At 45.4% G+C, this 12,352-nt stretch overlaps 1 protein-coding gene across 1 annotated transcript in view; it reads right to left on the bottom strand.

The window, feature by feature from the left end:
- Positions 1 to 7,316, bottom strand: part of ELOVL2 (ELOVL fatty acid elongase 2) — a 185,963-nt gene extending 178,647 nt beyond the window's left edge. Inside the window, exon 1 of the mRNA XM_073566661.1 lies at positions 7,156 to 7,316. Within this exon, the coding sequence (XP_073422762.1) occupies positions 7,156 to 7,158 (3 nt within the window). The 5' untranslated portion in view covers positions 7,159 to 7,316. The remainder of the gene's footprint in view (positions 1 to 7,155) is intronic.
- Between the last annotated feature and the right edge of the window lie 5,036 nt (positions 7,317 to 12,352).

The raw sequence follows: 12,352 nt of genomic DNA, 5'->3' as shown, positions 1-12,352 counted from the left end.
ACGGCTGGGTACAGCACTTCTGCCTCATACTGATTTGAATAGGAGGCGGATGTGCAGTACCTTGCTGCGGCCACTGTCAGAAGATGGAGTAGCTCTGCAACTGAGGATTTTCGGCTGGCGACCACCTCTGCCGACAACAGCTAATCGTCGGGTGTGTCGGACCCTGACTGATCAGACATTGTTGACCTATCCTAAGAATAGGTCATCACCACCGGCCAGATGAGCTCCCAGTACAGCAAACCCCACTTACATAAGTCCCAATTCAGACGCTCACACAGGAGACTGTAATAAATTATTACTTGAAAGTACAGTAATGAGAACAGATAACACACATCCAATACGGCGCACATATAAAACAATAATGAAAATCTAGTAAGGGGTGATCCGGTCCAGACCAACATTATGGAATCAGCAAAGCAAGAAGGGTAACTGACATAATTTCCAAAGCTCATGCATACCCCAAAAGTCTGAGGTTTACCATGTTTTTTATTCCATAAACTTTGTTGCATGTGTGAAGAGTGGGAGCCCTGTACAAATTTACACTGGGCAAATGGGATGGGGCCAACGTAAGCTGGGGATGAATCTCCGAGAGCCCCATAACATCCACCCATTGTACAGGTGAACAATCTGACTTCACTAGCATCACGGCTTCCAATATTCTAGGAGACATGACAGGTATGACATTTTCATCTGTTCTGTAATGAATCCCAACAGCTTGGATCCACCAGGTACATTTTGTGCCTGAATGGGGTCATAAAGTGTTCCTCACTCAGTATAAAAAAAATATAAATTACAAAATAAAAATAAAAGTCACATCTGGTACTGCACCATGTCCAAATCTAATCAAAGCATATGGACATTTTTATAATATTTCTATTTTCTTTGAAAACGCGTCTATCAAGTGTCGATGAATATCCTGGCTCTGGCCAATTAATTGCATATACTTGCTATAAACGCAGCTTCAGATCAATCCATCTGTACATGCAATGGCCAAGTACGGTATTCTCATGAATCACACTGGTAAATGGACTCTACAATCTGGGATCTACAAACAAAGAATCCATCAGTCGGGATAATATAAGATGTGCTGCTCCATTAGTATTCACCTGTATGTCTGACCTAAGGTTCCTGAAAAGGCTGACCTGGTAGACTTGATTCTATTAGTGATTTGTATTGTTTGGCTCTTGCGCACCATATTCTGTATGCTCATAAAATCTAAGCAAATCTGTCACCAAATTTCACAATACAAACGTCCTTCACTATCACATTTATCTTATAGACCTGATGCGGCTGGTGTTTTTACTTTGAAAATCCACGTCAGAATGACCGTATAATCCTGATATTAAAGCAAACCTGTAACCAGGTTTGACAGATATGAGATAAGACCACCACCTTTCAGGGCTGATATACAGCATTCTAGTATGCTGTATATAAGCCCCCAACCCGACCTGAAAGATAATAAAAAAGAGCTTTTATTATACTCACCTGCGAGGAGGTCCGGTCCGATAGGCATCACTGGTATTAGTCCAGCGCCTCCCATCTTCTTGCGATTACATCCTCCTTCTTACTTTGTGTTGATGACGCATCACTACATCATCCACACAGTCTCCCCAACATTGCGCTTCTGCACAGGCGTACTAGTCAGGGCAGAGGAAAGTACTGCTTTGCACATGTGCCAGGGCTGCTTGACCTTTCCCAGCACCTGCGGCACTGCAGTACTTTGCTCTTCCCTCAACAGGGCAGAATAAATACACCTGAACAGGAGCGCCATGCTGGGAAGACTATGTGGATGATGCAAGGACGCGTCATCCATTATGAACCAAGGAGGACGACATCTTAAGGAAATGGGAGACCCTGAACTAAGAAGAGCGATACCCCTTGGACCGGACCACCCCGCAGGTGAGTATAATATGAGGTCTTTTTCTTCTCTTACAGGTCGGGTTGGGGTCTTATATACAGCATTATAGAATGTTATAAATAAGCCTTGAAAGGTGGTGGCTGCATTCCATATCAGGCAAACCTTGTTACAGGTTCCCTTTAAGATGATCATTTTATGGAAAAGGGGAAAATTGGCACATCCAGCCAACGATATAAAAAAAGGGTACATTTCATTAGAATTTCATGAACCCCTTTCCGATGTTGGGTGTAATAGTACGCCCAGGTTGGAATCTCTCCCTTTGATGTGGGCTCCGGCACCGAGCCCACATCTTTCCCGGCATATATCAGCTGTTTTGAACAGTTGACATGTGCCTTTAACAGCCACGGGTGGATTGCGATCGCAATCCATCCACGGCTGCTAACTTGTTAAATGCCGCTGTCAATCTCTGACAGCGGCATTTAATTTGCACTTAGCGGAAGCGCACCAGAAATCCCGCCCATTGGTGAACTTGTCACATAATTGCAGGTAATCGATGGTTTGGCATGACAACCAGAGGTCTGCAGCAGACTTCTACGGTGGTCAGCGCTCATAGCAAAGTGAGCATTTCTGCTACACACAGGCGATCTGGTCATCACCTGTGTGTAGCAGAGGCAATAAGACAACTGCAGCTTCTAGTCTCCCATGAAGACTATTGAAGCATGCAAAAAGTATTTAAAAATATTTTAAAAAATTAAAAAAAAAAAAAAGTTCAAATCACCCCATTTCGCCCCATCCAAAATAAAACCATAAAAAAAATGAAACATACACATATTTGGTATCGCCGCGTTCAGAATCGCCCGATCAATATAAAAAAAAGAATTAACACGATCGGTAAACAGCGCAACAAGAAAAAAAGTCAAAATGCCAGAATTACATTTTTTGTTCGCCGCTACATTGCAATAAAATACAATAATGGGCGATCAAAAGATCATATCTACACTGAAATGGTATCAATAAAAACGCCAGCTCGGTGCACAAAAATAAGTCCTCACCCAGCTCCAAATCATGAAAAATGGAGATGCTATAGGTCTCGGAAAATGGCGCCTTTTGTTTACCAAAGTTTGGATTTTTTTTTCCACCACTTAAATAAAAGAGATCCTAGATAGGTTTGGTGTCTATGAACTCATAATGACCTATAGAATCATAATGGCAGGTCAGTTTTGGCATTTAGGGAACATAGTAAAAAAAAAAAAAAAACAAGTGTGGGATTGCACTTTTTTTTTTTGCAATTCCACCGCACTTGGCATTTTTTCCAGTACACAATATGTTAAAACCGATGGGGTTGTTCAAAAGTACAACTTGTCCCACAAAATACAAGCCCTCACATGGCCATATTGATGCATAGTAATCTTAGTGTATGTAAACTTCTGACTTTGCTGTAAGTAATAAAAATGCCTTAAAACATTCTCTCTCTCTCATTATTCTGGCATTTGGCAAATACTAATAATTATGGTAATCCTAACTGACCTAAAACGGGAAAGGTTTATTCTGATTTCATGTCAGATATTGAGAAAAACATGCATATGTGTCTTTTTATATAGTGTATGTAAAGTTCTGCTTTCAACTGTATTTACTAATGTATGCAGCTAATATTATGAATTATGGTGATAAATCTTCTTTAAATAGGTCTCTAGAAATGGCCCATACACCAGTCTGTGCTGCAGTGTGAATACTACAACTGTTATGATGCTTTCATCAGATTGTGCACCATGCTACCATAATAAGATATATGCTAATACAATAGAGTACTGTATATGATATAAGATATATGCTAATACAATAATATAATACTGTATATGATATAGGATATATGCTAATAAAATAGCTGCTGGGACGACTGTACAGCAAGCAGTCAATATCGTAGCATCCCAAAGAGATTCCTGAAGGATGCCACAATTCAGGTATGGCCTCCTTCACTCGTCCGTGTTTCCAGTACACGTGTTATCTGTGTTTATCATGGACACCACACGTATCCATTATAACCTATGCTGCTATGCACATGTCCATTTTTTCCGGCAGCACGGATGACAAGGGCCAATACAAGTCTGTGGGTCTGTGAAAAACACGTACAACACACGGATGGCATCCATGTGACATTCGTGTTTAACACGGCAAAACATAGTAGTAGTTTCCAATTTATATTTGCCTTATCTACACCGGAAAAACATTGATGACACTGATGGTAAAAAAAAAAAAATAATGGACACACTGATGGTAAAAACGGACATACTGATGACCCACTGATGACACTGATGGTAAAAACGTCCACACGGATGACACAGTGAAGGTAAAAACAGACACTGATGACACACTGATGGTAAAACCAGACACACGGATGACAATGATGGTAAAAGCAGACACTGATTACACAGTGATGGCAAAAACAAACACGTGGATGACCCACTGATGACAATAATGGTAAAAACAGACACACGGATGACACACTGATAGAAAACACTCATGACACCAGTACCATTTTTTCACGTATGGTGTTTTGTACAGACGTGTGAAGGTGGACTAATACAGAGCCTACAGTAGTACTAAAGAATAAATCTACTGATGCCTAGAGAGTGACATAAAAGGAATATAATAACAAAAATAATTTGGGATCACAGATTTATATTATAAATAAAAATGACAGGTTTCCAGAAATGTTCGCTAACTAATAGTTCTATTCTCCATGCTGCTTCCTTCTGACTCCAACATTGAGCCTTTCCCCCCATTCTCGAGGGCCTCATTTTAGTGTCTACAGTTTTTCGTTTTGCTTTTATTGAAAAAGAAACAGTAGAGCATGACATATAGTAACCTGAAGTTACCGTGCAGCTGTCACCACGAGATCTCCCTTTGTCAATCAGTCCCCATCAGAACACAGTGTGATCTTCTAGATGTCACTCCGTGGGTCAAACCAACCAACCCTTAACTTTACAAACGCATTTAGCGATACCCTCATACAGATACGGCTTGTGACTGCGCACTTAATGTCTTTTGGCACTATTTCCTGAAGACATTTGTAATTGTTGGGTATGAAAAGTTGAAAAAGTTGAAAAACAGAGTGCCAAGCTTGTAGCTAGGATCTCGTCCTCTCTACAGCTACTTTGAGCAGAAACTTAAGGCTATGTGCACACAGTGAGGATTCTGCTGCGGATCCGCAGCAGAACTGCATGTGATGTACAGTAGCATTATAGCCTATGTAAAACAAAGTCTGCAGTGCACATGCTGCGTTTTTTTCCGCGCAGATTTGCTGCTGCGGAATGAAAAATGCAGCATGTCACTTCTTTTGTGCGGTTTTACTGCAGTTTTCCACCTGCTCCATTCTAGAAATCCACAGGTGAAAAACCGCACAAAACATACAGTAAAACTGTACAAAAAATGCACTAAGTCCGCAGGAAAAATGCAGGCCATTTGACCTGAGGATTTAGAAAAATCTGCATGGAAAATTCCACAGCAGAACCCGCACCGTGTGCACATAGCCTAAAGGGAACCTGCCAATGAGAGGGCATAACGCCAGAGGATTGAAGCTCTGCAATCACTGAGCCAGCAGAGCACTGATGACTGCTGACACTAGACCTCGGTACTCAGCGACCCTGTTCTGTAGCCTTACGTGGTCTACCAATTCATGGCCGACTTGTGGTTCTATGCCCGATACAATCATTAATCTACTTGGATGTCTTGTCAGTGCCTACCCATGGCAATATTAATACTTAATGGAGATTGGAGCTCCCTTGTCATTATTATTTAAAGGGGTTGTCCTACACTGAAAACATTTTTTAGGCATTGATGGTTTTAAAATATCAACTGAAGGCATGTTCACCATCCGGCGCCTGCACAGATCTAGCACAGGTCGCACTAGAGGTCTGTGCCGATTCTGGAAACAATATCTGCTTGGTTCGGAAGTCACAGGACCGCCACAGCCTGTGACTGGTCAGGTGACACAAGAGAACGTCATCAGAAAAACATCTGATGTTGTGCTCTTCTAGTCACCCGAGTGCTGCCGCCAATCATGGGCTGCGGCGGTCCTCTGTCGGACGAAGAAAGCCGGCATCGCTTCCAGAGCCGGTGCAGACCTCTGGAGTGACCTGCGCTGGATCCATGGGGGAACTAAAAGGTGAATAGAGGCCTGCAGTTATTATTTCAAAACCATCAATGCTTAAAAAGAAAGGTTTTCAGTGTTGGACAACCCCTTTAAGGGGCTCGCAGTAAGTTCTGGAACTTTTTTTTATTCTTCTTTTTGCTAAAGTAGTTTGTGTCTATAAAGAATTTACATTGAAAATCCTGGACAGCTCCTAAGCCTTCCGCTCTTCCTTTTGATGGCCATAAAGGGAGGCACCTAGACAATGCTCCTATAGAGGAGAGGCACATAGACAATGCTCCTATAGAGGAGAGGCACATAGACAATGCTCCTATAGAGGAGAGGCACATAGACAATGCTCCTATAGAGGAGAGGCACATAGACAATGCTCCTATAGAGGAGAGGCACCTAGACAATGCTCCTATAGAGGAGAGGCACCTAGACAATGCTCCTATAGAGGAGAGGCACCTAGACAATGCTCCTATAGAGGAGAGGCACATAGACAATGCTCCTATAGAGGCAGCTCCATTACTCAGCCCCATGGCAGCGGGTTATTGTCTCTATGGCGCTGTGTTCTTGGCAATGTTTTTAGGTCATTCCGCTGGATTCTCTCCTCACAAATCACAGAATGAATTGAGGCATTTCCCGCCCCTGTCCTCAGCCCACTACGCTCCCCTCCCCCCGAACAGCCCCTCTCCATATACTCAAGGAGATCAGACCAGCAATGGATCCAGCCTATGTGGATCTCCTGACAGGTCACACCGGATCACTGCCCCTATAGCTCCCATGCTTTATGGGGGGGGTCCAGGGATTGGGGGAGGTGGGCACAGCACTATCACACTGACATGCCCCTACAGCTGATGGCTCAGATAGTACTAGACACCATAGTAATGCCCAGTGCCTGCCTATATCCTACAGGGGCCCATGCCACTCCCTGGACCCCCATATAGTGCAGGTGGCATCACTACATAAAGTGTGGATAGATGGGTGCCTGTGCCCTGGTGCCATCACTGCTAAATAGTAACACTTGGCATGATGCAAGTGTCACAGGGAAGCCCCGGAGCAGCAGCTGGACCCCCGGTATAACACTGCTGCTGCACACACTGACTCCATTCTGGTAAAGTGCACACTAATGAATGAAGGCTGGCAGGCATGTGCATGCACTCACCATAATGATGGCGGCGGCGGCAGCACCGGGAACTCCCGCGGGTGTGACGAGCGCTGTCCAGGGTATCGCGCCGCTCCGGCTGCAGGACGTCTCCGCTGCTCAGTGCACAGAGGCCGCCAGTGCCACAGTGTGAGCACGGCTCCTAAGGCTGCTGGCTTTGTGACGTAGCTGAGGGGCGTGGCTCTCGGTTCTGTGTGTAGTGGGGATTACAACGGTGTGGAAACGATAGTGTACAGCAGGGGGCGCACGACACGCTCTGACGGACGCTTGTTGCTAGGTAGTAACACCTGCCGCTCCAGTAATGCGAGCGACCGGGAATCAGTGTGGACGCACAAGTCGGTGTCTAAAATTCGGCAATTTCTTATTCAGGGCTCAATTTGGTTTCTTATTTGGCCTTTTTTTTCTGTTTTTTTTTTATATAGGGTTAACTACAAAAATCACACTAATAAAATACAAGACAGTGCCCTGGTGTGAATACAAGTAATAACAGCTACAAAAGGTATAAAACCGGCACAAAAAATGCGCATCAAAGGGGGCACTGAAGCTTTGAGCCACTGATCTCACAATGCAGACACCGATCGTGATGCCCAGAACCTATTTGGGATGGCTGGAGTGACCTGGATTATTCAGCATTGCCTCTCATGTTTACTGGACACTTCAGAACTCTCCAGGGCTTTGTTTCCATCAATTTCTCACTGATTCTTGAAGCATGTTTGGGGTCATTGTTCTGCTGGAAGACCCATCACCTAGGACGCAAACCCAGCTTTCTGACACTGGGCACTACATTGCTACACAAAATCCATTGGTAATCTTCTAGTTTCATGATGCCTTGCACACAGTCCAGGCTCCCAGTGCCAGAGGCAACCCCAAAATATTTTAAACCTCCACTATATTTGACTGTAGGTACTGTGTTCTTTTCTCTGTAGGCCTCATTCTTTTTTGGTAAACAGTAGAATGATGTGCTTTAACAAAATACTCTTTCTTGGTCTCATCCGTCCTCGAGAGGGGTTCCCAGAAGGATTTCGGCTTTCTCACGTATATTTTGGCAAACTGCAGTCTAGCTTTATTATGTCTCTGTCTCTGCAGTGAGGTCCCCCTGGGTATCCTGCTATAGTGTTTCATTTCATTCAAATGATGATAGATAGTTTGCGCTGACACTGATTCACCCTGAGCCTGCAGGATAACTTGATTTTCTTTGAAAATTGATTGGGGCTGCTTATCCACCAACCGGACTGTCCTGCGTTGCAGCCTTTCATATATTTTTCTCTGCTATCCACGTCCAGGGAGATTGGCTACAGTGCCATGGGTTGTAAACTTCTTGATTGTGTTGTGCACCGTGGACAAAGGAAAATCAACATCTCTAGAGATGGACTTGTAACCTTAGGATTGTTGATATTTGTCAACAATTTTGGTTCTCAAGTCCTCAGACAGTTCTCTTCTCCTCTTTCTGTTCTCCGTGCTTCATGTGGCACACCCAGACACACAATGCAAAGACGGAGTCAACTTCACCCCTTTTTATCTGGTTTCAGGTGTGATTTTCATATTGCCCACACCTGTTACTTTCCACGGGTGACTTTGAACGAGCATCACATGCTTGAAAGAAAGTTGTTTACCCACAATTTTGGAACGGTGCCAAAAATTTTGTCCAACCCATTTTGGGGGTTTTGTGTGAAATTATGTCCAATTTGCCATTTTATTTTCCTTTTTTTTATTGCGTTTTTCCAATACACACAAAGGAAATAAGCATGTCTATAACAAAACATGTATAAATGCAATAATTTTTTTAGGAGAAATGCTTCATTTTCTGGAGCAATTTGAAGGGTGCCAATACTTTTGACCATGACTGTATATACCCATATATTTATATGTATGTATTTATATAATATGCAAGTGAAGGGGCTGCTGTGCACTTTTGGCACAATATGCCATTTCAATTTGCATACCAAGTACTGTCATCTTGGTTGACATCGCCACCTGAACTTTTCAGCCACACTCACATAGTGTCCCTGCCTACTCTCATCACTAGTGCCTCATCCTACGATAGCAAGGAAGCTACTGCCAAATATGCAAAAAAGACTTAATCTTTATTAAACATAGCGTACACAAAAATGAATTAAAATCACAAGGGATACAGATGCAAAAATGGCTGCATACAGAGGGGGAGTATATGATTTCAGATTTGAATCAAGTGATTCATACACGCTCATTGAATTCCTGTTATTTATTTGCTATTTGGCTTACAAATTTTAATTGAGGCTGCTTACACCTAAAAAGGTCCATCTGAGTAAAGTATTGAGATGGGGGAGCTAGCCACATGCACAGAGCGTGAAATATGGGGTATCAGTGAGAAGGCTTGGTAAGCCTAATTAGTAATTGGTTAGTAGGCATTTAATACAAGTTACTCCCAAATAAAAAAACACTGTGCATGGGAAGGTTTCCTGTAGTAGAACTACAAATAATGCAGATATTCAACCAATGTGGCTACACATGGATAAAATTTGGCTCAAAGGGTGGTAATCTATCCTCTAAGACAGTGGTCCCCAACCTTTTTTGCAGCAGGGACCGGTTTCAAGCAAGACCATTCTTCCATGGCCCGGCAGGGCGGGGATGGAGGTGTGGCAGGGGCGGGGCTATGGACGCGGTTGTAGTGTAGCAGTGCATACTTATAATTAAATAACATTTATAATGTGACTCAACTCACCATAGGTTTTGAATGAGTGCTCCATCACCCCATTCTTGCCTGCTCCATCACCCCATCACTCCCTTCTCCCCATCACTGCCATCTCTCCATCATTGCCTTCACCCCATCACTCCCTTCTCCCCATCACTGCCATCTCTCCATCATTGCCTTCACCCCATCACTCCCTTCTCCCCATCACTGCCATCTCTCCATCATTGCCTTCACCCCATCACTGCCATCTCTCCATCATTGCCTTCACCCCATCACTGCCATCTTTCCATCATTGCCTTCACCCCATCACTCCCTTCTCCCCATCACTGCCATCTCTCCATCATTGCCATCACCCCATCACTCCCTTCTCCCCATCACTGCCATCTCTCCATCATTGCCTTCACCCCATCACTCCCTTCTCCCCATCACTGCCATCTCTCCATCATTGCCTTCACCCCATCACTGCCATCTCTCCATCATTGCCTTCACCCCATCACTGCCATCTTTCCATCATTCCCTTCTCCCCATCACTCCCTTCTCCACATCACTCCCTTCTCCCCATCACTCCATTCTCCCCATCATTGCCTTCACCCCATCACTGACATCTCTCCATCACTCCCATCAATGCCTTCTCTCCATCACCCCCATCATGGCCTTCTCCCATCACCCCAGGCATCATGGCCTTCTCCCATTACCCCCTCATGGCCTTCTCCCATCACCCCAGGCATCATGGCCATCTCCCATTACCCCCTCATGGCCTTCTCCCATCACCCCAGGCATCATGGCCTTCTCCCATTACCCCCTCATGGCCTTCTCCCATCACCCCAGGCATCATGGCCTTCTCCCATTACCTCCTCATGGCCTTCTCCCATCACCCCAGGCATCATGGCCTTCTCCCATTACCCCCTCATGGCCTTCTCTCCCCATCATGGTCTTCTCCTCATGTCCCATCTCCTCCAGGGCCAGGCTCCACCTACACACACACACACACACACACACACACACACACACGTACACACACAGACAGACATACACACACATTATATATACACACACAGACAGACATACATACACACACATTATATACACACACACACAGACAGACATACATACACACACACATTATATATGCACACACACACACACAGACAGACATACATACACACACATTATATATACACACACACACAGACAGACAGACAGTCATACACACACACATTATATATATACACACACACACACAGACATACATACACACACACATTATATATACACACACCACCTGTCACCTGTCGCAGCATCACCCGCGCTTCCTCGCACTGACACAGCAGCGGCGCGCTCCTCTCTGTGTCAGTCAGAGACAGGAAGCACGGGCGGCGGGCAGGAAGCTGGACAGGTCCTTGCAGCTCCGCTCCTGCTATTCCCTCTTGCAGGCAGCGGAGCTGCTTGATCGCTCCCTGCCCGCCGCTACACATGAGGGCAGTTTAAGAATTGCTGCGCGCCGCCCCAGCCCCACGCCACTGACCGCCCCTGGCTCCCCTTGTGTCCGCGGACCGGCAAGGGCACTGCAGCGGCCCGGTGCTGGGCCGTGGACTGGCGGTTGGGGACCCCTGCTCTAAGAGGTACCAAAGAAGTAAAGTAAAGAGCTTAGTTGTCATAATCCAGGTCATGGTTTGCGTTCTACTTTGCTTTCCCTGTCCTGGTCATGTGGGGGTTAACCTGCTGTGCCTCTTTCTGGCTTGCGGGTGGCTATTTCTCTGCGCTGCTGATGATAACCCTTGTCAGTGATAGTTCCGGTACTCGGCTAAAGCAGCTGACCTAGTATACCCAGTGTGTGTACTTTGCTCCCTGAGTCCCCGCGTTCGTATTTGCCCCGCTCCCTAAGCCCGTCTGAGTGTTTCTCCTTGTGTTTGAACCTTGCAGTGTATAACCCGGCTTGATATCTGACCTGCCCTTCCGGTTTCCGTTTCTGTGTTGTCCTGTCCTGTCTGTCTCTGACCTTTTGGCGTGTTTCTGACTATGCTCTCGTCTCACCCCTTGGACACCGCGCTCCCGACCAGATTTTGATCCTTTGGCTTGCTTCCAACTCTGCTACCTGGCTACCTGTCATCTCCTCCGGTAGCGCGTCCCTGGCTGTTGTTGACTCGGCATGTGTCACGGGAAGCTTAGGTATCTCTAGGCTGAACCCCGGGGCCCCTGCGGTGTCCCTCAGACTAGAGGAAACCCTGACTTTCCCTCAACCCAGGGTTTACACTGAAGGTGTGCCTGCCTGGGCCTCCACCCTGTCCTTGTCTCCTGTCTAGCCCTAAGCTGAACCCACCACCCTCCACCCAGTGAAGAGACCAAACACCAGACCCCACAAATAAGTATGGACAAGGGTAAGGGAAACGCACCACACCGTGTACACACAAGAGAAAACAATAAGGTGCAAGGGCAACCAAATAATACCACGCAGGGAGGAAATAATGGCAACAACGGAATATACTACACCAGATATTGTATGCTCCTAAGACGCCCCCTTCAGAC

The sequence above is a fragment of the Dendrobates tinctorius genome, unplaced genomic scaffold, assembly GCF_039654945.1.
Source record: "Dendrobates tinctorius isolate UK_male_01 unplaced genomic scaffold, ASM3965494v1 ptg000004l, whole genome shotgun sequence".
Lineage (NCBI taxonomy): Eukaryota > Metazoa > Chordata > Amphibia > Anura > Dendrobatidae > Dendrobates > Dendrobates tinctorius.
This window is presented reverse-complemented; position numbering and strand designations above follow the sequence as displayed.